Below are 27348 nucleotides of genomic sequence, written 5' to 3' on the forward strand. Positions count from 1 at the left end.
AGCTATCTTAGTGCCTGAGCTATTCCAGTTACTAGATAATGGGCTTCTTGTGGAAAGAAACTAAGATTCACTCAATTTTATATCCCTACCCATGCTTAACAGAACACATGTCCAACAAATGGAGGCTGCAATACCGTATCTTTTCACTTTGCAGTCTGTATATTGCTAGTAACTTTAAAGAGAGCAAATGATCATGTTTCATTTTCAAAATTTTATTTACATGGATTCAGCAGCATTTTTCTCTTAACTTTCATAAGATAAAATCCCTAATATTAAAATCCAGTATTTTATAATACCACAATTAAGTATGGAAAGAAGAGCTTAAGTGTATTTTTATAAAAATCTTTCATAATTCTATAAATACCAATATTTATAAGATTCTTTCATATGTGTCTGTGTGTATGTGTGTGTGTATACACACACACACACACACACACACATATATATACATACATATATATATGGCATGGGGTATACCTTTTAATATACAAAATAGTTTTAAATCATTATATTGTGCTATGGAACATTGCAAAATTCAAATTTAGGAAAAAAAAATCATAAACATTGATAACATTTGGGAAAAAGGCTTATTTATCAACAGTTGTGCATTGTCTAGTAAATATATAAACAATATACACTGTACACATCAAATCCTCAAGTTTAAAGATATACAATTGATCTATGTAAATCATGCTAAAATCCAAATACACTTTTTATGACTTATAGGCTACAACAAGCAGTTTTGTAATAACCTGTGAAACCACTTTTATTAACAGACTTCATAATCCCTAAGAAATTATACTAGGAAATCTCAAAGACAACAAATGAGGCATTTCCTCCCAAGCTTAAAGCTATGAATATGTTCACACACACAAAGGAAGAAACCAACCCAGGCTTCATGAGTTAATTTTACCTTCTCCAGTTTAACTGGGAGAGTCTTGCCATAATTGTCGCTTCTCTGGGCCCTGTTTATTTGTGCACGTGCTGATTTGCAAGCTCTGTGAGGAGGTGAGAGGAAGAGGTCGTGTGTTCTCCTCTAATTGCTTTTCTGGTTTATTTCACCCAGACTGTTTCTTCCTGAGTTCTGCAAGGCTGGCTGACCAGAGAGCCCCAGCAATCTTCCTGTTGTCTGCCCCCACAGCGCTGGGGTCTAAGCACATTTTCCACATGGGCACCGGGCTCTGAGTCCTCACCCCTGAACTTGTACAGCAAGCGCTCTTAACACTGAGCCATCTGCCCAGTCCCTGCTCAGCTATTCTTATTTGTTCCTGATTTAGTGGAGACAAGGTATTTATAAACTCCCCTGTTTCAGGAAAGAAGGTAAGGTAGCTGAGAGGAAATGCCACAAAGCACAAATGTATGAAACCAACATGAAACAAAAATAACAGACTGGTAGTGGGGGGATAGCACATATAAAACCTTTTAAGAAAAGGTCGGGAAATAATAAGCTAAAAGTGTATTACATTATTCTCCCAGTGATAGTTCTAGGCCATTACAGAGACATTCATTTGTAAGAACATTATGAAAGTAGTACTAAGCTGGACATATAGATCTGTTCTCTCAACCAATCTCTCAACCAAGAGAAAGCACACATCCATCTGAACTTGTGTTTTTCTCTGGGTTTTTGGGAAAGAAGTTTTTTTTCTGCCATTGTACAATGCTAGATTTCATCTCTAGCTATCATTGTTAGGGCACAGAGTGCGTGAGCAAAACATTTGGGTGCCCTCACTCAGTTCCCACTGAGAAACCAGTGCAAGGGCACATACCAACATCCCACAGATGTGAGGCTACCAATGTGGCAGTCAGGGTTACTGGTTCTTCTGCTGGCACAATGCAGAACCATGCCTTGGCATCCTGCTGCACCAGCTACCGGGTCACCCTGTCGGGACAACAGGCAGAGAGAACTACATTAGTTAGTGGCTCAGGCTCACGATATTTTGAAATGCTTATAAACATGTTAAGTTTTAAAGAAATGTTTTAATGTAAAATAATCTCAGCTTGCAGGGACTGGAGGGATGGCTTAGTGGTTCAGGCATTTGCCTGCAAAGCCAAAGGGACCTAGGTTTGATTCCCCAGGAGCCACATTAGCCAGATGCACAAGGGGGCACACACATTTGGAGTTCATTTGCAGTAGTTGGAGACCCTGGCACTCCTATTCTCTCTCCCTCTCTCCTCTTTCTCTGTCAAATGAATAAATAAAAAAAAATTTTAAAAATAACCTTAGCTTGTACAATGTAAATTTTAACTTTTATAAACGAAGACAGGATCTAAGAAGGAAAAAGTGCTTGAGGCCTAAGAAAGCTCATGAAGCTCTGAATACAAGAACCAACCAACTAGGAATAGAACCTGCAGGTCATTTAAAGGATTCAACAATGGTTCAAGGCTAGTAGTAGAAAGTGTCTCACCTTGCTGATCTTGTTTCACTGAGTTTTTTTCTGTGCATGTGTACAGATTAATGTGTATGTTGGCCAGAAGTTGACATTGTGTAATGTCCTCAATTGTTCTCTTTCTCTCTCTCTTTTTTTTTTTTTTGGTTTTTCGAGGTAGGGTCTCACTCTGGTTCAGGCTGACCTGGAATTAACTCTGTAGTCTCAGGGTGGCCTTGAACTCATGGTGATCCTCCTACCTCTGCCTCCCGAGTGCTGGGATTAAAGGCGTGCGCCACCACGCCTGGCTTTCTGTGTGTGTGTGTGTGTGTGTGTGTTCGAGTAGGGTTTCCTCTGGCATTCACTATGTAGTCCCAGGATAGCTTCAAACTCACAGTGATCTTCTTACCTCTGCCTCTTGAGTTCTGGGATTGAAAGCATGTACCAATCACACCCAGGATCTTTTTTAAAAAGTATTTTTATTTCAGAGAGAGAGAGAGGAAGGAGGAGAGAGAAGAGAGACAAATGGTCTGACTGAACAAATATAGGTGTGCCAGGGTCTCTGTTGCCACTGCAAGTCAACTCCAGACATGTCCTACTTTGCATATCTGGCTTTATTTAGGTCCTAGGGAATTGAACCTGGGTTGGTAGGCTTCACAAGCAAACATTTTTAACCTCTGAGCTATTTCCTTAGCGCCTGAGACACAGTCTCTGACTGAAGCAATCTGACCAGCCTACCCTGACCAGAAAGCCCCAGAGATCTCCCCATCTCTAGTCCCAGTACTGGGATTATGGGCACACACTACTATGCATGGGTGCTGTGAGTCCAAACGCAGCTTATCATGCTTGTGCTTGTCTCCCTAGCCCCTGATTTTTTGTTTTCTCAAGGTTGAGTCTTGCTCTAGCTCAGGCTGACTGGAATTCACTAGGTAGCCTCAGGTTAACCTCAAACTCACTGCAATCCTCCTACCGCAGCCTCCAGAGTGTTGGGATTAGAGGCGTGTGCCACCACTCCCTGATGATTTCTTTAAAATCTCATTTTTATTTATCTGAGGGAGAAGGTTGGGGGGGAACAGGCACCGATGGGTACACTAGGAACTCTTGCTACTGCAAATGAAATCCAGATGCATATGCCACTTTGTGCATCTGACTTCATGTGAATATTGGTGAGTCAAACCAGGGCCATCAGGCTTTGCAAGCGAGTGGCTTTAACAACTGACTCATCTCCCTAGCCTAGGCCCCTGATTTCTGTAATTTTATTTTTGGTGAAAGCTGTCAATATGGAAGGAATATTAGCCAAGCCAGAATTTAAAAAAAAAACAAAACCAAAATAATGTTCATTATTTTATGGTTGTGAGCAATAATAAAAAAATTACAAGACTCGTGAATTCCGAGTCCTTCCTCACGTATATAAACATTACTGGTGGTAGGCAGGCCTGTCTTTGGAAGACCATCTCCTGAAGGTGTGCGTTATTTGCCTTTTCAGTTCCACACTCCTCTGTGCTGCTCTAAGGCCTAGATCCCAACTATCCTCAAGAGGCCAAGGCTGGCAATGCCAAGACAGGAGGCGTCAGCAGTTGCCAATAGGTTTGATAAATATGACAAGAGAAAAAAGGGGTCATGGAAAATGAACAGAGGAGGAGGGGAGACAGACAGTATATCCGAATGTTCTAAAACTATGCTGAACTGTCATTTTCTGGAAGACAACCTCTTATGCTTCTCTCACCTTCCACCATGTTTGAGGCTGCCTGCCTACAAGCTTGGGCAAGGTGGAATTTCCCCACTTTGGCCACCATCGCTTGCTTTGCAGGCACGCTGGGATTATGGAAGCAAGCTAACACATGTGGCTTCATACAGGTCCTGGGGACTGGAACTCCTCATGCTTACAGAGGAGGCACTTTTACCCACTAAGCCATCTCTCTACCCCTGGTTGTATCCTTTATTTTTCTTGGAGAAAACATACAAACAAACAACAAAACAAACCTTGTTTTTGAATTCTGGGTAAGATGATAGACTAGAAACAGCCTCCGTGTGAACAGAAAATTAAAGTAAAAACTATAAGACTCTAGGTCTATCCCAAAGAAGGAAGACCCACCTCAAAAAACCACAAAGACACTACCAAAAATAAAACTTGAATAATAATTTTAAAAAGACACCAGGCAGGAATATGGAGATCTGGGTTTCCAGGCCTAGGATGCTACTCTAGCCTTGCAGAGTGCTACTGCAAACCAAAACGTGGAGTTGAAAGGTCTGCAGGAGAATGCAGGCAGCACTAGAAGTAGTGTTGAGAAACTGAAATTAAGAGACTTCCTACTTACATAATACTGACCCCCCCCCCTCCTGACACACATACTCTGAAGGAGAAGGGGACCATCAGGCAGGAAACAAGCCAAGATTCCCCATACTCCCAGCCAGACTCCACTGAAACCAACAGCTCATACTGCAACAAGAGAACTCTCTAGCAAGGAATAACCAGTAACTACCCACACCCAAGGACTGGTCTGACTTCAGAAGGAAGACGGAACAATCAGGACTGCCCATCCAAGGAGAAAGTCCCAATGGAGGAGTTGACATTCTAGGAACTGAGGAAGTACAGGCAAGAGCCAAATATAAGGCCTGTCAGTTTGCAAATCCCGTATCTCCCCAGGTCTCTCTCTACACTCATCCTGTATCCAATACCTTAGCAGGCCAGCTCAGTCCCTCTCTTGCTTCATTGGAGGGTGTATGTCTGAGTGTGTGTAGGTGGTATTTGTACTTTTTGTTTTGTGTGTGTTGTTAGCTTTTTTTCCTCCTAACTCTTTCCCTCTACATCATCCTCTACCACAGAACACAGTCTGTTCTGGTTTGCAGAAACTCTGAGCCTCAGCCTCCTGGGAGACAAAACTGTTCCACATCAGCTATTAGCACACCCTTGCCTGTATTTCTTCAGTGTACATTTACCCCAAATTCTCCCATCCTTCCCTAATTCCCTTTCTCTTTTGCTTCTATAGTACCACCTCTTGAAGACTCAAAACACATGGAGGACATTTCATCCAAACCACCACAAGGCTATATAAAGCCAACAATCATGCTAAATAAAGAAAACCTCTAAGTACCCCACTAAGATCTGGAACAACTTAGTGCATGAACGCTTAGCCAAAGCAATAAGATGAGAAGGAAATGTAAGTGATACAAACAGGATCAGATCAGATGATCTGATTCCACAAATTAGGGCCCCTAGAACCTCCACTAGAAAACCCCAGGAGCTCATCAAAATTAATATACAAAATTCAGTAGCCTTCTTATTAACTAATGACAAATGCACTAAGAAAGAAGTCAGGGAGCTGGGTGTGGTGGCACACGCCTTTAATCCCAGCACTTGGGAGGCAGAAATAGGAGGATTGCTGTGAGTTCAACATAGTGAAGTCCAGGTCAGCCTGGGCTAGAGTGAGACCCCACCTCAAAAAAATAAAAACAAACAAACAAACAAAAACTGACCATGAAGATTAATGGAGTGGTATAGAGAGCCCAGATATCAGTCCATGGAACTACAACTACCTGATTTATGCCAAAAATACTCAGTGGAGAAAGGATAGCACCTTCAACAAATAGTGCTGGGAAAACTGGATATCCACATAAAGAATGATGACTGATACTTCTCTCTCACCATGCACAAATATCAACTCCAAATGGGTCAAAGACCTCAATGTAAGACCTAAAACTCTGAAACTGCTAAAGGAAAAAGCAGGGAGCAAACTACGAGATATAGACAGAGGTAAGGATTTTTCTGAACAGGATTTCAATCATGCAAGAAATAAGATTAGCAACTGACAAGTGGGACCACATGAAATTAAATAGCTTTTGATAAAAAAATTTTTATTTATTTGAGAGAGAGAGAGAGAGAGAGAGAGAGAGGGGAACACAAGTGTACCAGGGTCTACAGCTACTGCAAATGAACTCCAGATGCATGCACCACCTTTGTTTATCTGGCTTACATGGGTACTGGGTCCTTGGGCTTCACAGGCAGGTTCCTTAACCGCTATATCATGTCTCCAGCTCTTAAACAGCTTTTGTACAGCATAGGAAATGGTCAATCCAGTGCAGAGGTAGCCTACAGACTGGGAGAAAGCCTTTGCCAGCTATGTATCTGATAGAGGATGCATATCTATGATATACAAAGAATTTAAAAAAAAAAATGATCAGGAAAACAAACAACCCAATCCAAAAATGGGCACTGGAACGAAAAGAGAACTCAAAAGAATACAAATGGCCAATAAATATTCTAGGAACTGTTCCACACCCCTGGCCACCAGAGAAATGCAAATTAAAACTATTACAACTACATTGGTATCTCTTTCCCTAGTTTTGGGAAATTTTCATAATATTTTGTTGCAAATACTTACAATGCCTTTAGACTGACAACTCTCTTTCTATACCCAGAGTTCTTAGATTTCATCTCCACAAGGTGTCCCAAATGTCTTGTACCTTACTATCTTTTTCCCTGCTGGGATGTTCCCATTGTTTGGTCTTTAAGCACAGACATTTTGTCCTCTCCCTGATCCATTTTGGTGAGGCTTTCTATCGAGTTTGTTTTCTTCTTTCAGTCCTCTGAACATAATTATTCCTTTGAGTTTGTCTAATTCACTCTCACTGGAGGCCATTATTATGGAACTCAAGTTTTGAGGTAGTCATGTAGCTTTTTGTATTTTGGGTTATTTTGCAGCTGGGATTTTCTATGTGTTTTATTAACTGTATTCTTAGGCATGTAGTTCAGAAGTTACAGCCTAAGTGTCAGAGCTCAGAGTGCCTGGTATGTTCTGTTACTCCCAGGGTAGAATACTGACAGGAGTGAGCAAAGCTGGGGAATGTGCCTGCCATGCAATGTCAGTAGCACAATAACAACAATGGTACAGCTGACTTCAATAACTGTTGGTAAGTGAGCGAGGCAGGTAGGTATGTAATATACCAAGATATGTCACATATTTAGAGGAGAGGGGGAATTAAGGTGGGCTTTGATGGGGACTAATGTTGACTTTGAATAAGATGGAGGTGGGAGAAGTATGTAGGAGAGGAGAGTTGGTATATTGTTAGGATCCACAGATTTTATAAGTTGTTCAGGCTATGGAAGGCTGTAGTTACAGAGTATAAAGAGAAGGAGATAAGAAGAGAATGTGGAAAAGTTATAAAGTATAGGATTGTATGTGGGAAGAGCAGTAGAAAAATAACACTAGCAGACTGGGTGGAGAAAAAGAAATCTAAAATCCAAGTGAGAAGTAGATAAACCACCATGTGAGTGTAGGTGTTTTTAAGAGGCACCGAAAGATACAAAAAATAGCAAAATGTAAGTCAGGTGTGGTGGCACATGCCTTTAATCCCAGCACTTGAGAGGCAGAGGTAGGAGGATTGCCTTGAGTTTGAGGCCACTCTGAGACTCCATAGTGAATTTCAAGTCAGCTTGGGCTAGAGTGAGCCCCTACCTTGGAAAAAAATAGCAAAAATGACAAAAGTTAACTCTAACACATGATTAAAATGACAGTGTACTCAAGGTACATCAAATCTAAAAATGCCAGAACTTCTGCCTTGGAGTGACAGGCTTTAATTTTTTTCCTCTTCCTTGGTATGGAAGGTATGATTAGCATGTCCAGTTTGAATTTATACACCCACACTTGGGGCATGTACTGCCCCAGTGGATGTCAGCTCAGTTAACTTTTGGAATGAGCTGCAATCTCACTGGCAACAAGTTGTGAAGATGGTTCCCTTCTTGGTGCATGCTTGGCTTGGCTTGGCTTGGCTCAGCTGATTTGGCTGAACAGGGCTTCAGCTCAGTTAAGCTCAGTGCTCTGTAGGGGAGGATGAGTGGAAACCTTTGGCTTCCTGTAGTCTCCTTGTTTCAGTGTTGGGGTAAGGGGAAGGAAAGTTGTCGAATGTTGCCTGGTGGTGTTTTCCTGTATCTTGACTTGTCCTTATCATTTCCCGCAGGCCTTCTGGTCTTGTAAGGCTGTGGAGTGTGGGGAGAACCCCTTCCCTGCAGTTCTTAGGGCTCTGCCTGCCATGAGCAGAGTAGGACTTTTTTTTGCAGGCAGGGTCATAATATGAAACTCAGGCCTTCAACTACAGATCCTTCCTGCCTCAGCCACCAGAGTTATGGTATTACTGGCATGTGCCATCACACCCTGTTTATGTGGTGCTGGTATTGGAACCCTGGGCTAAATGCATGCCAGGGAAGCACTATATCAATGGAACATATCTTTAGGTCTGTTTTTTACATTTGTAAAGACTTTAAAACAATATGAAGAAGACTGTCTGACTGAGACATATGGTAAAAATGCTGAAATTATTTACTAACTGATCCGTTACATTAATAACTTTGCTGATCTTCATTTTATATTTAGAAAGCATATGTGGCTGGATTAAAATGTAAAAAAACTAAAAGGCAAATTTTTGTTTCTGGAAATTGAATATCCAATTTATTTTAGTTTTTTTTTTCTTTTCTTTTCAAATTAGGGTCTCGTTCTACCCCAGGGTGACTTGGATTTCACTCTGTAGTCCCAGGCTGGCCTCGAGCTCACAGTAATCATTCTAACTGTGTGTGTCACCACACCCAGATTCATGTTGAAGTTTTATTGTAAATTTGTCTCTTTCTCCTGATAGCAAGGAAAAAAGATAAGTTTGAAGTTTACAATTAGTAGGTCCAGTGAGGTTTGTCACATACTACTGTATCTGGACTATGTTGGAGCTAATTTTATGGTGTAAAAGTCATAATAAAAAGATTTATATAATGGATAAAATGGTCTTTCTTCTAGTAGTGCTGCTATAAAATAAAATGGAAGCAAACATCTATGATTAAAACTTGTAATTTAATTCTCTCTTTCTGACTGTCTCCTCATACCTTTGCTGGCCCCTTATAGCAGATTTATAAGCCAGTAGTTCTCAACCATATTAATATCTTATTTGCAACCCCAAAGAACAAACATACAAATCTTACTGGCAAACAGAAAGGAAGTATTTCTAATGAGATACCAAAATGACTCTTCAGGGAAGAAGTAAAAACTAAGACACATCTATTACTAATCTGAAGACAGCACAGCAAACAATTTTCAGTCTACTATACTGCATAATAAATAGCAGGAATACTAGGCTAGGCAGACACTATTTTCACAGAACACTCTGATGACCACTATGTGAAAACAAGCTTGAATTTCTTCTTTTTCATATGATTTATGTGGGAAAGGTTGAATGTTTTAAATTAAGAGAAAAATACCATTGTAGTATCACTGTAAAATTATAATAATTTAAACTCTGAAAGAAGGATTATCAATTAAGATTTAAAATGTCTTACTTTAAAATAATTGCATACACAACTCCTTTGTACAATTCTCTTCAGCCACTCCATCCTCTTGCTTGCTTTTGTAATTGGAGAGGAACAAATTTTCTATCTGAGTTAAGAATTCCTCAGCAATGAAGCAATTGGTCACTTTGCTCAGTGTTTTCCTCAGACACTCCAAAAGCTAGTTGAAAAGAAAAGTGTTATATTTAAATACAAAGAAGCATTAAGAAAAGGTCATGCATAACTGTTACTATTGCTTTTCAAATCTCACATTAATTTTTTTTTTCCCCAGGTCTGGAGAGATGGCTTCGCTGTCAAGGTGCTTCCCTGCAAAGCCTAAGGATCCCGGGTTGACTCTCCAGAATTCATGTAAGCCAGATGTGCATGGTGAACTTGGAGTTCATCTGCAGTGGCTAGAGGCCCTGGAGCACCCATTCTCTCTCTCTCAAAATAATTTTTTTCAAACTATTTTGCTTATTTGTTTACATGCAGGGTGGGGGGCAGAGAATGGAGAACGGGCACACCAGTGTCTAGTGCCATTGCAAGGGAACTCCAGATGTAGGCATCACTTTGTGCATCTAGCTTTTCATGGGTCCTAGGGAACTGAATCCAGGCTGTCAGGCTTTGCAAAGAAGTGCCTTTAACCACTTAACCACCTCTGCCCACTTATCTCACATTTCTTAATGATCAAAAGAGAAACAATGTCATTAAACATGGGTATAGATTAATGGAGAGCTTAGTTCCCTTACAATTTCACATAACACAACAAAACTGAGACTACATTCTGCAATGTTCTCTACTTTGGACAAATCTGTGACTTCGCTATTTTTTTAAGCAGTTACATACACTACAGAGCCTAATAATTTTGGAAGATTTTAAGACAAGTTATGGATCTGGATTAAGAATGAGTACTGTGGCTGTTGGTTTACCATGTGCAAGGCCTCAGCTTACTCCCTAGCACCAAAGCCACGTAAAACACAACTGCAAAGACTCCTCTCCAGAGAAGATGGATGGAAGGATGCATTAGATATATTAAAACTTAATATAACTTAATATGCTTACATCTCCTATTCCCAAAGTACTAGAGGGGAAAAAAGTCTGCTTGTCTTAACTCATTACAGAAGCAAAACTAGAAGTGAAATGAATTCTAAATCCCTAATTCCACATAGATAACTTAACAAAATGACCATTTAAGCTTGCTTTTACTAACATTTCTAAAAAATGCAACTGTTGAGCTGGCTTAGTGGTTAAGGCACTTGCCTGTAAATTCTAAGAACCCAGGTTCAACTTCCCAGTACCCACGTAAGCCAGATGCACAAGGTGGTACGCGTGCCTGGAGCTCATATGCAGTGGCTAAAGGCTCTGTTATAACCATTCTCTCTCTCTCATAATAAGTAAATAAAATATTTAAATTAAAAAATGGAACTGCTTAAGGCCAAAAGGATACACAGTGCTATTGAATTTAATAAAATGGATAAAAAGTTACCCACTGTACACAATAATCTACTAAGAAATTTATCAGTCAACATTGACAAATTTATCATACTATTTCTATGTGCAAGCTGGGAAAACAAAAAGAAGCCCATTTCCAACTGTTCTTATTATCTTCCAGAAATTAATTTTAGAAAGGACAACCAGCAAAGGGCCATGCAGAAAAGGTATCTACAAGCATTAATGTAGTGCAAAAACACATGGAGTTTGCAGCTTTGGAATCAGTGGGAAGGGAAATGAAGGCAGCTTACTTTCTGCAAACAAGTCAGGTCAGAATCCCGGTGGAAGATTTTATCCATGGGGACACTGCTGCAGGAACAAAGGTGAAAACAAACTGATGAGACAAATACCACGAAGTAACAGGTTTTGTAACAAATCTCCACTGATGCCACCTGTCACAATTCATATTTAATGTGGGCTTCTTCTGAATCATATAAGACTGAAGACGTGCAGCCAGTGCAAGTCACAGCACCCACCTATAGGAGAGCTTGTACTTTTCTATTATCCATCTTGTCTTTTCAAACACTAGGCCCCACTGAGGTTCTTCTAACATCTGTTGTACTTCAAATTTGTAAGGTAAACCTAGAAAAGCAGAAAGAAGCCCATTTTCAATTATTTCTTAAATCTCTATTCTCCATTATTTAATTACTTAAAATTGCCTCCAGCATTTCTACAACCACAGCTTGGCAGACTAGTCAAAAAGCACTTTAAACACATCAAGGATATTAATACCCAGTTATTAATAATAATGAAGAAAAGTAAAAGTGCTCTTTTTCTTACAATTCTGTGCAAGGCAGGATATTACCTCCTTAAACCATCCAAACCAAGAGATTTGTGGAATGAAAAACTGCATGAATAACAATTATGTTGGAACCACAGGTTTTAAAAGAACTGTCCCAGGCAAGCAAGGTGGAGATGCTATCCTGGGATAAACACAACCATTAGCTTCACAGCAATGTCGTAGATGGACAGCAGCCAGCATTCCTACTTTACATGTGAGAAACCTGTGACTGAGACGTATGCAATGACATGCTTGGGCTGGCAAAGTAGGACAGTTTGAATGTTATACCCTTTCAGGTTTGCTCAACTGACAGGGCCACACTCATCCCACCTCTCCACAGGTGCAGCTGACTGAAAACTACATGGGGAATATGATCACCCTTGGGAGAAGGCAAGTGCCCTTGAGTCAAAGCTATCATGTTAAACTGCGGGAAAGGTGCCCAAGGAGAGGACAGATATACGTAGCTAGAAAGAGAAGTACCACAGTGAGTCAACTTGAAAAGTACTCAAAGAAGGGCTGGAGAGGTGGCTTAGCGGTTAAGCGCTTGCCTGTGAAGCCTAAGGACCCCGGTTCGAGGCTCAATTCCCCAGGTCCCACATTAGCCAGATGCACAAGGGGGCGCACGCATCTGGAGTTCGTTTGCAGAGGCTGGAAGCCCTGGCGCGCCCATTCTCTCTCTCTCCCTCTATCTGTCTTTCTGTCTGTGTCTGTCGTTCTCAAATAAATAAATAAAAATTAAAAAAAAAAAGTACTCAAAGAAAAACTTAACAGATATCCAAAGGCTGATGCCATCATAATAGTACTCATTAATGGTTACCATGCACCAGGCTTTTGGTGTGCTACACATGTGAAGTCATTAAAGGGAAATAGGTACATTATTGCCCTATTTAGGACACCGAGCCATGGAAAGGTTATAAATACAGTTGGTGGACATCTACACACAGCAGTATTTGAAGGCCCAGCAATCCTGCTCAAGAATGAATGTTCTCAATGTTTATATTACACTGCCTCGCTACTGAGCTACAATAAGGGTTTTCAAATAAATAAATGCCAGGAAAACAAAAGGCATGAAAAAAACGAGGGGACACAATCCCACGAATATACTTTTTTCTTTAACATTTGGAGTTTATTTAAAACTTTATTTAAAAGATTAATGGGAGCTGGAGAGATGGCTTAGTGGTTAAGCAAAGCCAAAGGACCCAGGTTTGATTCCCCAGAACCCAAGGAAGCCAGATAAATATGGTGGCACATGCATCTAGAGTTCATTTGCATGGCCAGAAGCCCTGGCAAATCCCCTCTTTATCTCTCTTATAAATAAATAAATGAATGAATATTAAAAGATTAATGGGAATAGAAATATAAACACAACTTCCAATGAAAAACAACTACGGTAATAATTTATATTCAAAATGTAATTTCCCCTAGCTGAATTGCTTCATGAATTGCTATCTCTCTCTCTGCAATGTCTCTGTATACCAAGCACAAAAATTCTGAGCTGAGGGTGATCAGAGGTAAAGGCATGAGAGGGTAATGGGAAGGGAACATGATAAAAAGATATAGTGGGGCTGAAGAGATGGCTCAGCAGTTAAGGCCCTTGCCCAAAAAGCCTAATGACCTGAGTTTGATTCCCCAGTACCCACGCAATGCCAGAAGCACAGGGGAGCATGCGTTTGAAGTTCATTTACGGAAGCTGGAGGTTCTGACAAGCCCTTTCTCTCTGCCAGGTGTAGAGGTGCACGCCTTTAATGCCGGAACTTGGGAGGCAGAGGTAGGAGGCTTGGTCTGAGTTTGAGGCCAGCCTGAGACTACGTAATGAATTCCAGGTCATCCTGAGCTAGATCAAGACCCTACCTAGGGGGAAAAAAAAAAGATATAGTAGGTACAGTAGTGCCTGCAAAGCCTAATGACCTGGGTTCAATTCCCCGGTACCTATGTAAGAAGCCAGATGCACAAAGTGGAGGTCTGGTGTGCCCATTCTTAATCTTTCTCTCTCTCTGCCCACAAAATACATACACACACACACAAACCAAAGATATAGTACACCCAAATCACTATATGCCAACTAAAAAAAAAGTACACATGCATGAAAATGCTATGATGAAGCCTATTATTATGCATAAATAACATATACTAATAACAGATTTTAAAACAAATAAACATTTAGTCATCATTATGAGCACATAGCCATTTGCCTCAGTTAGGAAAAGCTGGTGGCCTCACAATGCCTGGATTCATGACCTGACAGATCCCACGAAGCATTTACTATTAGGTACTGCGCGTGCCAGAGCAAAGATGGACAAGGACAAGGTAAGGTAGGAATTTCAGTGACTATAACAATATGGAATCCATCTGGACATGGTGGTGCATGCCTTTAATCCCAGCACTTGGGAGGCAGAGATAGGAGGACTGCTATGAATTTGAGGCCACCCTAAGACTACATAGTGAATTCCAGGTCAGCCTGGACTAGAGTAAGACCTTACCTAAAAAAAAAAAAAAAATTAAGGTTATGGAATCCAATCCCTGCTCTGCATAACTGAGGGTACACTAGCAGAGGAGTCAGAAACTTGGTGCTGGCAGTGCAGCCCTCTCACTTAGCAAACCCATGTCCAGAGACCAAGTTTTCTAGATAGTCCAACCACCTCTCATGGGTTAATGAATTCTTTGCAAACACCTATATCCCATTCTTTGCCCATTTTCACATCTACTTTCCAGCAATAGCAGCTGGTTTGGAAATGAACCGTGAGGAGCCCAGGATGCCCACTAAGGTGGAATCTATTGGCACATTCCTTCAGATCCAGGTTGTCAGACCAACTTGGACATTTCTCAGGTCATCATAAATGATGAGGTGGTTGCAGAGTGTGTCCACAGGCAAGGTCACCATCCACCTGGAACTTTATCCTGGATTTATTTGTAGAGCATCTCTCAGCTGGGGCTGTAGTTCTTTGACCTTGCAAACCAGTCAGTCTCCCCCACTGAAAAGCACACTCGATGGCTTTTTTCTCAGAGACCACAGAGCAATGGGGGACAACAGGCCCTCCACCTGGGGATTCTTTGGTAGTAGTGAGTACATGTGTTGGTGGCAGCAGACATATCCACTTTTTACATAAGGGGTTTTCAAAATAATTTAAACAAGACAGGCATTTACATCTTTAAAGTGTTTAGCCATGGCCCCTGTCTTTCTCTACTTGGCTCTCTTCTGGCCTCAATGTACTTGGTTTACAAGGGAAGAAAGCAGTTTAACTGTCAAAATACTCTAAAAGAGCTCCCCTCTCCCCTTCTCTTTTTTCAGAAATTTGGAAGGGGACAGCAAGCCAGATGATGACTGGTAGTTTTAACACTTCTCAGTTCTCCCTTCCATATTCTTTCTCCACCCTAGAAACTTATGAATGACAAATTTACCAAGTAAACTTCTTTTGGTAAAGACAGTAATTTGCCCAACATGCTTTGATTATCTACAACGTATAAATACCAGCTGCTATGATAACTAGCTACCAAAACCCCTTCACATACCTCACTCATAACCCTTACAACTGCCTGTCCTATAAGCAAGGTGACAATTTTCTCATTGTACAAAAGTGAAGGAGTGAGAGTCTAAATAACCTCCCCAAGAGAAAATAACCAGTTATCGTAAGAGAGGTAGGACCTCAACAGTTAACTTTAAAAAATATTATTTGAGGGCTGGAGAGATGGCTAAGCAGTTAAGGTGTTTGCTTGCAAAGCCAAAGGACCAAGGTTTGATTCTTCAGGACCCATGTTAGCCAGATGCAAGGGGGTGCACATGTCTGGAGTTTGTCTGCAGTGGCTGGAGGCCCTGGCAAGCCATTCTCTCATTCTCTGTCAAATAAATAAATATATAGGGCCGCATGCAGCCCAGACTGACTTCAAACTTGCTATGTAGACCTTGAACTTCAGATCCTCCTGCCTCTACCCCTAGTGTTGGCATTACAAGCATGCGCCATTATGCTAGGTTTTACTTTCTAATTTAAATGAAAGTTGGGAATAGAGCTAAGGCACAAACATTACATTTTTAGGCAGGGTCAATAGGAGAACACACACAAACACGTAGTTATATTTAGTATTAAGAAAAACTTCCAAGTTAAAAAAGGTACAGAAATAAAAAATTTCTTTCATACATTGTATTCTTATGCACTAAGATATCAGAAGAAAACCAATCCTGACTGATACAAATACAGATTAATATTACATTCGATGTTTTAAAGATAGAAACTTGAGGAGGAGGCTAGAGGTATGGCTTAGCAGTTAAAACATTTGCCTGTGAAGCTGAAGGAGCCAGCTTTGATTCCCCAGGATTTACATAAGTCAGATGCACAAAGGGACACATGTGTCTGGTGTTCATTTACAGCAGCTGAAGGCCCTGGAATGCTCATTCTCTCTCTCTCTCTATTTACCTCTTTTTGTCTCTCTCTCTCAAATGAATAAAATACATTTTTAAAAAAGAAGAAGCTTCAAGATAGCTAAGAAGATTGTTTAGTTACTAAAGTCCTCATGTGATAAGGCATGAGGGCATGAATGAAACTGTCAGCAGCCAGTAAAAGAGCCTAAGCAGTGGCACATGCCTGTAATCCCCCAGCAGAGGTGGGGGGTGGGGTGGGGGGATTGTTGGAACTTGAAGGCTAGCTAGTTTAGCCAAATTCATGAGCTCCAGGTTCACTGAGAGATCTTGTCTCAAAAATAAGATGGAAGACACCAGAGGTTGGCATCTATCCTCCACACACATACATACATATGTATAAACTTGCATGCACACCCACACACATATTAATGCATACAGGTATGCATAACACATATAAACACACCCAAAAAAGTATGGTAGCAAGAAGTTATTTTCTAGCTTCTAGACAACTCCAATTCCTGTATCAAAGGGTTTCAAAAAGCAGCAAAGCAAGAGACCCAAAGGCCTAAGGTTATGCTCCACCATGCCATGCTAACAATGGACATGTCACTTACAAGGCAGCTCTATCCAGACCTTTCTGCCATTGTAGGAAACTGAGTATATTGTGCACTATCCAATGGTAGCGTATCATTTCCTGTGGCTCTACCTCCTGCCGGGGCTAGTTTTGCCACACACATGTACTGTGTAATTTTGCTAACTATTGAGGGATTATCTCCCATGAATCTCCGCAGTTTACTTCCAACTTACTGGGCTGTCTGTTCTACCTTGCTTCCTCACCTCACTGTCACTCAAGCTGTCAGGCAGTGGTTGGGTTCTCTACCTTCTTAAGTCAGTAAAGGAGGATAATGTGGGCTCAAGTGATTTGTTTCTCAGTTATTTCAAAGTAAGTTTTTATTTAAGATTTATTTTTATTTATTTATTAGAGACAGAGAGAAAGGGAGAGAAAGAGAGGCAGGGAGAGAGAATGGGCATGCCAGGGCTTCTAGCCACTGCAAACAAACTCCAGACGCATGGGCCACCATGTGCATCTGGCTTACTTGGGACCTGGAGAATTGAACCTTAGGCTTTGTAGGCATGTGCCTTAATTGCTAAGCCATCTCTCCAGCCCTGTTTCTCATCTATTAGTAATCACTTTCCTGCCATGTCTGAAGTTATAACCTAAATAAAATACCATTTCTTAAACAAATATATTTTTGCATGCTGTTTTAGTTGGTTCAGAAAAGTACTTGTAATTTCATTCTGACCAGAACTGGAATTATATAAATGGAATCTTAAATTTCACTTACTTCTAGTGAATTTAAATTTGAACAGTCGGGCTGGAGAGATGGCTTAGCAGTTAAGCGCTTGCCTGTGAAGCCTAAGGACCCCGGTTCAAGGCTCGGTTCCCCAGGTCCCACGTTAGCCAGATGCACAAGGGGACGCACACGTCTGGAGTTCGTTTGCAGAGGCTGGAAGCCCTGGCGTGCCCATTCTCTCTCTCTCCCTCTATCTGTCTTTCTCTCTGTGTCTGTCGCTCTCAAATAAATAAATTAAAAAAAATTTGAACAGTCATATCTACCTACTATCAACTATAAAGCAACATAAAAATAGAGGCTCATGACCAAAATCTAACAGATGGTCAAGTAAGTGATAAAGTGAGAACAAGTTAACTGTGATTCTTCTTTGGGAACTTTTTACAAAATGACAAGTCAAAGAAATGTATATATCATGTGTGCATCATGTGCAGAGTGTTCTGGACCACTACTAATGCGTATTATTCATTAAATAAATACCAGTGTGGGTTGGCTGTCCTGGGCACAGACCCCGCTCTCTGGCACTTAGTTAATCAAGACTTACTACAGTAAGAGAAAAAAGTGACTATGGAGGAAGGAAAAGTGCTGCAGATATATAGGGAATTAACACCTACTAGAGTGTTAGGTTCTCATAAAATAGCAATTAAGAGTATACAATGAGCTAGGTGTGATGACACACGCCTTTAATCTCAGCACTAGGGAGGCTGAGGTAGGAAGATAACCACGAATTGGAGGCCAGTCTGGGACTACAGAGTGAGTTACAGGTAAGCCTGGGCTAGACCTTATTTCAAAAACTAAGAGTATACAGTATAGGAAGTCTTCATCAAGTGCAGGGTATTCAAGAAAGATGGTTGAAAATAGATAAAATATTTATAAAACAAACACTCATTTATTATTCATTTTCTTCCAGGCCCTGTGCTGGAAGCTGGATAGCAACGCGAGCACAGTATAGAACACGGTGGCAGAGTCCATGATTTAATGGGGAAGAATCCAGTGCTGTACCTACAGTTCCCACAGAACCACTGGGCCCAGAGGAAGTTGGTAAGACTAAGAAGAGAGGTCAAGAACCATCCTATGGCTGGAGAGATGGCTAGTGATTAAGAAGCATGCCTGTGAAGCCTAAGGACCCAGGTTTGATTCTCCAGGTCCCACATAAGCCAGATGCACATGGTGGCACATGCATCTGGAGTTCCTTTGCAGTGGCGAGAGGCCCTGGCGTGCCTGTGCCCGCTTTCACTCTCTCTTTCCCTTTCTCTGTCTCTAATAAATAAATAAAAATAAACTCTTAAAAAAAGAAAATCCTAGAATTGCCAAGTGTTCTCCCCACCTACTTCCTTTCCTTCCCTGCTCTCTGCCTTTCCTGGTTGCCATACTAATTCCCTATCTAGACAAAGCTGACTGGTCCAATAGACATACATCCCAGAGGCACCAAACTGATGAGTGGCCAAGCCAATCTTTTTTTTTCTTTTTTTGGTTTTTTGAGGTAGGATATCACTGTAGCCCAGGATAACCTGGAATTCACTTTGTATTCTCAGGGTGGCACTGAACTCATAGCAATCCTCCTATCTCTGCCTTCCAAGTGCTAGGATTAAAAGTGTGTGCCACCATGCCCAGCTGAAGCCAACCTTTCTTGAGACAGAAAGGAAATTAGGAGATGTGAAGAGAGCCAGTCCCTAGGAAGCCTTATACCCCTGGGGAGGTGATGGAAAGCTGGGTCACACTTCATTAGTATTTTTACTTGTATGCCATGGTGGAAAAAAACAATCTGCATTTATGAAAATATTTTCATGAGAATAAGGACTTTATTTTGTGGATTGCAGTGTTCCTGGTGACCAGCATATATACTGCCTGTCAAAACTTTCTCCATATTTTCATCCTTTTGATAAAAAAGAAACTGATTCAATGAGGCACTCACGATGATTCCTTGACAGACAAACTTTTACACCAAATAGCTTTGCACAGTTGTAAATTTTATGATTTGAGGAGTAGAGTAGTAAGAAGCTAGAACTGCTGAAAACTTACGATAGGAGCCATCCGGGCTAATTTCCTCACTTATAACTAAGCAGGTAATCTGGGAGTATGGTAGTGGATTGTTTCGATTATAAGGACTCACAATCATTCCAATGAATTTTGCTCCTCCTCTGGAGAAGTAACTCTACAATAGTAAGGAAAGTATAATCAATTCCTCCTATGAAAATTTAAGTCAGTATGTATGAGAAACAATGTTATACACACCTATGGAGAAAAAAGTAAACAAAAATGTACACTGGAAAATCCATATTCCAACAGCAGTAACTAAATGAAGTGCTTTCTGAATTCCTTGCACAAAGTGGAACTTTCAAGCCCAAATTGTTTAACCCCACTGGAAATGACCCTGAAAGATAAGATACATTAGCTGGGTGAAATAGTACCATGCCTATAATCCCAGCACTTGGAAGACTAAGGCAGGAAGATCATCTGAGTTACATAGTTAGTTCCATTCCAGGTCTTAAAACACACACACACAGTCACGAATGTATTTAGTAACTATACTGACAACCTTTTAACTGTAATCCTTATTAACACAGTAATAATTTACAAGTTAATGTCTATAGAAAAAAATACATATTAAACATAAAATTGCATAAGAAAAAACTTTTTCAAAGGTGCAAAATATATTAATATTTTAATATTTGCTCCTGTCAATTTTTAATTTCTCTACAAATACTTACCACTATTACTTTCAGTTTGTCTAAACAAAACTATTGACTTTACAAATGCATATGTAAACATGTATTACTTATGTAAACAGAAAAATGTTAGCTATTTCAAAGCCCTAGCAATAACAAGCATTAAAAATGTAAACCTACAAACACTGTAAGTATTTTTATTCAGTGGAGAGCAATAGGGGGAAAGGTGCCTAATAACTTACAGAAGCACATACCTGATATTTGGCTTGGGTGTCAATATCACGTAAAGAAGGATTGGGATCAAAGGCAGGATGAGAATGGTACCATCCGATAACACTATAGCCTCTGGCAGCCAAAGTTTCTGAGGCCTGCGTCTGTGACACGGGGTCCATTTCACACTGGAGCCCTGTACTCAGGCTGTTGCATGGCTCTGCTGCATAAACCTGTGGAGAAGTGAGCCTTGTATGCTTATAATGAAAGTTGCCAATTCTACTTCTTGTAAAAGTGTGATTGCACACTAGGAATTTAGCATGCATTTTTCTACTCTATAAGTTTATGATAATGGTTAATTTTCCAGGTTGTACTAAATAATGCCTATGTAAAGGTGTTTTTCATAATTATTATTTATGACAATAATTCCAGGAGAATTACATGTACCATCTTTCAGCTACAAGTATTAGCATACATAACTGGGCTCTTAGTGTAGCTCTGTATTGGTGAAAGTAGTGGGGAGTCCATGCCTGGCAGAATTCTCCCACTTTTGGTAAGGAAAGGAAATAGGTGTTAAGTCACTTCTGGGAATGTACGTCCTTCTTTATGTTTGCAAATTCTTACATATAAGTAAACACCAGTATTGCCTATTTATGGCATTCTAAGTAATTAAATCAACTTTAGATTTTTAAAATATATTTTATTTTTACTTATTTGATAGAGAAAGAGAGAGTGAGAAAAAAGGGACACCAGGGCCTCCAGCCATTGCAAACACCTCCAGACATGTGCGCCCCCTTGTGCATCTGGCTAACATGGGTCCTAGAGAATTGAACCTGGGTTCCTTGGCTTTGCAGGCAAATGTCTTAACCACTAAACCATCCATCCAGTCCAAAATCAACTTTTTATAAGACAGGACTTACTTCAACGATCTTATCAGCTTCTGAGTATCTTCCTCCTAATAAACCGATTACTTCTGCCATCGATATATGAGCATGCTAAAAAGAAACACAGGACAGACTTGGACCAAGTGCACAAACTCACTGAACAAAAACCAGTAAAACTCACTGTCATAAGTCACTATAAGTATGGTAAGTGTGTTTTGTTAAAATAAAGTAGCATGTGGGGGGGGGGGGAAGCTAAGAATATAAACTTAGGGAACAGGGACATAGATTACACTGCTGTTTGAGAATCTTTGTACCATACAAACACTTAAAAGACTTATAACTAAAGATATAATTTGCATTATAAGGACACAGGCCCTTTTGTAAAAACAGCCCCAGTCCAACTACTAGAGGCATGGGCAGCAACAATGCCAACAAGGAGCCTCCAAAGCTCTGGAGCCAGGCTGTTCCAGAAACCCAAAAGGTAGCAGACATAGTATGAGAAATGGTAAAAATGTCTGCCAAACTCACATTAATTTTCTTTCTCTAAAATATGGTAATAATGTCTTGCTTTTCTCCAAAAGAAAAGACTTATTGTTAAGATTCCTTGTAAAAGAAGATAGTGAAGATCCAAAATACTTGCCTTCCACTCTCTCTTACACCTGCAGTAAAATACGTAAGAAGGAAAAACACAGAGTGAACACAACAAAGCATCCTTACCAAATCCATTATTAAAAGTGCTTCTGAAGCTATTTTCACCTGAAATGGCTCCTGAAATACAGAAAAAGGACAAGCAAAAAACAGAGATATTTTGTTCTCTCCCAAATGGAGTATCTACACTCTTCTCCTTTACTCATCCCCCTAGCGCCCACCATCAACCAGGAGCTGGGCGAACTAAACCCTTCCATGCTGGAGCAGGAAACTGCGCAGCCCCCTCTCATTCCTCACTCAAGCCTTAGGATGTACTCCCTGCCATGTCCAAGCCTTTCTCAGACACACACACACACACACACACACACACACACACACACACACACACACAGAGGGGGGGGGGAGAGAATAAATAGTTCCTGTCAGAAGGAGGGGCAATGTTTATGATCAGTCATTGATAAAGCAGAATACCTGCTTTTCTTCATTGAAGAAATTACAAGGTATCAGTTGGAAGGGATCAAATGAGCTGAAAAAGAATTAAAAAATATAATCAACAAGAAGAAACTATCATAAATTTGAAAATATACATCAATATAAATCTCAAATTTTGCCTAAAATGAGAAAAATCTTCAACTAGGAGAATATCTTAGGACAATTTTTTTTTTCAAGGTAGTACCTCACTCTGGCCCAAACTGACCTGGAATTCACTATGTAATCTCAGGGTGGCCTCGAACTCATGGAGATCCTCCTACCTCTGCCTCCTGAGTGCTGGGATTAAAGGCAGGCATCACCATGCCTGGCCATAAAATTCTTTTAAAAGAAGGAATTTTAGATCTGACACAAGCAGGAGCTGTGGGAAATAATCATTTTATAAACAGTAACACATGTGTCCTATACTCAAAAAGTTTTACAACTTTCAATGAAACCTAACTATTTGCCAAACATGAGACCACATAGAAAGTTCAGGAAGAAGTTTCTCTGGTATAGTAATGGGTCCATTACAGAATAGTACTTCAAATATTTTCTATATAAACGAATAACAAACAATTATGCTAAAGAAATTAATATAAACAGAAAGTCCTATGATAAATTCTAATTTCAAAATGTGAAGAGGTGGAAAGAGGGGAATCCAAGCAGGATTAGATATATAAAGCTGAAAGAAATGTCAAGAAAAGTGTTGACCAGTAAAAAAAAAGAGGTTTGAGAAAAATGGTAGGAGCAATACAATTTTTTGAAAAGCTTTGATTACAGAACGAAAACTAACTAGAAATATGTTCATATTAAGACAACTGAAAAAGAATAGGCTGTTCAACCTGTCATGGTGGCGCACGCCTTTAATCCCAGCACTCAGGAGGCAGAGGCAGGAGGGTCGCTGTGAGTTCAAGGCCTAAGACTACAGAGTGAATTCCAGGTCAACCTGAGCTAAAGCAAGACCCTGCCTCAAAAAACCAAAAAGAATAAGATGTCCAAATTCTACTTGACCAAAAAGACTGACAGGATACTTTGTTTTACTTAAAATTCCATCTCAAGAGCCTAAAATATGGGAGAAATTAAAAATATTATCTTGAGGGCTGGAGATGGCTTAGTGGTTAAGGTGCTTGCCTGTGAAGCCTAAGCCCTCAGGTTCAATTCCCCAGTACCCACGTAAGCCAGGTATACATGGTGGTACATGCATCTGGCGTCTGCTTGCAGAGGCCTAAGGCCTTGGTGCACCCATCCTATCTGCCTCTTTCTCTCTCTCTCAAATAAATACTAATAGTTTTTGAATGCATAAGAAGCACCTACAAATCAATTCAGTAAGAAAGAAGGCTAAAGCCGGGCATGGTGGCGCATGCCTTTAATCCCAGCACTCGGGAGGTAGAGGTGGAAGGATCACCGTGAGTTCGAGGCCACCCTGAGACTCCATAGTGAATTCCAGGTCAGCCTGAGCTAGAGTGAAACCCTACCTCAAAACATAAAAAATAAAAATAAAAAAAAAAAAAGGCTAGCATGATAGTCCAGCTATGATTTCCCTTCTAAATATAGAAATATGGACTAGCTACGCTAGTGTGTATTAGCTGATTCAACAATGGTGTCAAGTATATTCCAGTTAAGCATTTCCTTTGGTCATTAACAAAAGGAAAGTAATTTACTAAAAACACTAAAATGAAGAAAGCATGTATGACAAGCCAGAATAATTTAAAAATCAGAATAAACACAGATTTCACATAGCAATTCAGAAAATCAAATGCCTGGGTACACAAGGGAGTCCAGGCTTATGGATGACTATTTTCTACACAGTCCATTCTGAAAACAAGAGTAGGTGAAATTTTTATTTTAGAGAGGCAACAGATAATGCAATGAGTTACATGTTGTCAAGAATAAGAATTCTTGGGCTGGAGAGATAGCTTAGTGGTTATGGCACATACCTGTGAAGCCTAAGGACCTATGTTTGACTCTCCAGATCCCATGTAAGCCAGATACACATGCATACAAGATGGCAAACATATCTGGAGTTCAACTACAGTAGCTTGAGGCCATGTCGTGTCAATTTTCTCTCTTCCTCTCTTGCTAAAATAAAGGCTGCCAAGCACAGTGGCACACACCTTTAATCCCAGCACTTGGGAGGTAGAGGAAGGATTACCATGAGTTCGAGGCCACCCTGAGACTACATAGTGAATTCCAGGTCAGCCTGAGCTAGAGAGAGAACCTACCTCAAAAACAAAACAAACAAACAAACAAACAAAAAAGCCAGTCTGTTAGGCTTGCCTCAAAAAAATAAAAAGAAAAGAATAAGGACTCTTGGAGTTGGAGAAATGGCTTACTTAGCAGTTAAAAAATTTCTAGAGCTGGCAAGATGGCTAAGTGGTTAAAGGTATGTCAGATGCCCTAGAGCCCATGTAAAGCCAGACACATGAAGGGTTACATGCCCCTGGAGCTGGTTTGCAATGACAAGGAGACCCTGGCACACCCATACTCACTCTCAATCTCCCAAATGAAATTATTTATAATGAGACTTTAAAATAAAAATTTAACTGGGCTGGAGGGATGGCTTAATGGTTAAGGCGATTGCCTGCAAAGCCAAAAGACCCTGATTCAATTTCCCAGGACCCAAGCTAGCCACATGCACAACGTGGCGCATGTGTCTGGAGTTCGTTTGCAGTGGCTGGAGGCCTTGGTGCACCCATTCTCTCTCTTTCCCTCTTTCTCTGTCAAATAAATAAATATAAGTATGTCCAATGAGGCTTTCTAACCATGTAGAAGTTAAAATTTATATTTATATAACATAACACTGTACCTTTTTGATTGTTTTGACACTTTGGAAGATTTACTTGGTTTGCATTTTTCCTCTTCTCTTCTTTTTGCTAACTCCTCAGCAGACAGATGCTAAAGTGAAACAATGGTTCAAAGGTTATCTGTTACTTGGAGGCAGAATGAACAAAAACAGTTTGTTAAAACTAAATTTAAAGGTATGTGAGAACAAGAGAGACTAAATTGATACTAGATATTATTTTTGTAAAAATGTCAAGATACATATCCATTTTAGAATGAAAAGTTGTGTCTTCTTTTTGCTTGCCCAATCCAGTCAATGGTTACAAGTCATTAAAGTTTAAACACCTCAGAATCACCAAAATCTTTTAGTTCTCATTTCTAGTTATCAAGACCTATTGTGCTGAATTTTCAATCAAAACCAAGTCATCAGAGTGTAGTGATCAAAAACACAGATTCTAGGGGTTGAGGGTATTGTTGAGGGGGAGAGCCCTTGCTTAACGTGCATGAGGCTGAGTCTGAACCCTAGTACCCGAGGAGATTGCACAACAGCAGTCTCTGGAGCTAGAATGCCTGGCTCTGCTCATTATCAGCCAAGCTACTATAGGCAAGCTCTGAAGCTTCCATGCTTCAGCTTCCTGTCTTGAAATGGCAACAGCAGAGCTGGAGATGGCTTAGTGGTTAAGGCACTTGCCTAAAAGCCAAAGGACTCAGGTTCAATTCCCCAGTACCCATATAAAGACAGATGCACTAGGTGGCACATGCATGTGGAGTTTGTTTGCAGTGCTGGAGGCCCTGGTGCACCCATTCTCTCTCTCTTAAATAAATTTTAAAAATATTTTAAAAATGGTAACAGTAGTAATGACAATGCCATGCTGCTATTGTGAAGCTCAAAAAGGCAATGTTTATAGTCTAGTCATTTTATCTCTACTATCAATTTTATACTCTTCCAGAATATCCTTATTTCCCACATCAGCACCTCTGGTGTGTTCAGCTACATCTGTGTGTGCCCCGCCCTCAGCTTGGAATGTGTTCAGCTACATCTTTAGACTAATTTTTGGATACTTCATCTTCTGTTAAACTTTTCCTCAAAATACTGTTTGGACCGGGCGTGATAGCACACGCCTGTAATCCTAGCACTGGGGAGGCAGAAGTAGGAGGATCACCATGAGTTCAAGGCCACCCTGAGACTCCATAGTGAATTCTAGGTCAGCCTGGGCCAGAGTGAGACCCTACCTTGAAAAGAAAAAAAAAAAAAAAAAAAAAAACCTCTTTGGGGAAACCTCAGATCAACGTTCTGGAACTTAAAGGTTTTATCTTTCCCTAGAAGCTCCAAGTTCCTGATGGGGACATTGCCTATAACTATAACAGTACTCAGGTGTGAGGTTGGAGGTAGGAATAAATGGACAAGAGACAGGTAACATTTGCTGTGCACCTTGTATAGGAGACTTTCTGAATGCCCAGTGCTAGACCTTTATGCCTTTGTATACTGCATCTCATTTGTAACCCAAGTTCTTCTAAGCGAGATATTATCCATACCTCATAAATTTAAAACTTGAAGTTTAGTGGGGTTAAGTAGTTACTCATGGCAACAAAGCTAATAAATATGCATTAATACCTTCTTTCCATTCTACTTTTCATTGCTTAGACTTCCTTTAGGATCCTAGTTTTTATTTGTAGAAATAAAACTTTCCTATTTACAATTCAGTATGTTTGGATCAGTATTAATTGGAGTATCAGAATATCACTTAATAGGTACTGAATGAAATTAGTTGGGCATAGCAACTAGTTTAGCACTCAACTTAGAGAGACTAGAGACAAAGAATCAAAACTCTGAACATGAGTCAGACTCCTAGAATATCCATCACCTTCTTGTTGCTGGGACAAAATACCTGACAAAATCAGTTGAAGGAAGAAAGGGTTTATTTCACTCTATAAGTCACAGACCAGAGGCAGGAAAAGCACAGCAACAGGAACTTGAAATCTCTGGCCACATTCTGTCCACAGTGAGGAAACCGTTAAGTGCTTTTGCTCAGCC

At 40.3% G+C, this 27348-nt stretch overlaps 1 protein-coding gene across 6 annotated transcripts in view; it reads right to left on the minus strand.

Annotated features, from left to right (window-relative positions):
* Positions 1-573: 573 nt before the first annotated feature.
* The window catches only part of Mysm1 (Myb like, SWIRM and MPN domains 1), a 54878-nt gene continuing 28103 nt past the window's right edge, over positions 574-27348 (minus strand). For 4 of the 6 annotated variants that reach the window (XM_004663178.2, XM_045150345.1, XM_045150346.1 and 1 more), the window contains 10 exons: positions 25339-25427; positions 22533-22587; positions 22131-22181; positions 21450-21524; positions 20574-20762; positions 19673-19805; positions 11640-11745; positions 11415-11472; positions 9685-9853; positions 574-1879 (listed from right to left, as the gene is read on the minus strand). In XM_004663178.2, coding sequence (XP_004663235.2) covers positions 9686-9853; positions 11415-11472; positions 11640-11745; positions 19673-19805; positions 20574-20762; positions 21450-21524; positions 22131-22181; positions 22533-22587; positions 25339-25427 — 924 coding nt within the window. In that variant the 3' untranslated portion in view covers positions 574-1879; position 9685. Of the gene's footprint in view, positions 1880-6443; positions 6464-9684; positions 9854-11414; positions 11473-11639; positions 11746-19672; positions 19806-20573; positions 20763-21449; positions 21525-22130; positions 22182-22532; positions 22588-25338; positions 25428-27348 lie in introns of those variants that run through there. The other 2 variants (XM_045150344.1, XM_045150343.1) reach the window with 2 other exon arrangements.

Source organism: Jaculus jaculus, chromosome 5 (genome assembly GCF_020740685.1).
Source record: "Jaculus jaculus isolate mJacJac1 chromosome 5, mJacJac1.mat.Y.cur, whole genome shotgun sequence".
NCBI lineage: Eukaryota > Metazoa > Chordata > Mammalia > Rodentia > Dipodidae > Jaculus > Jaculus jaculus.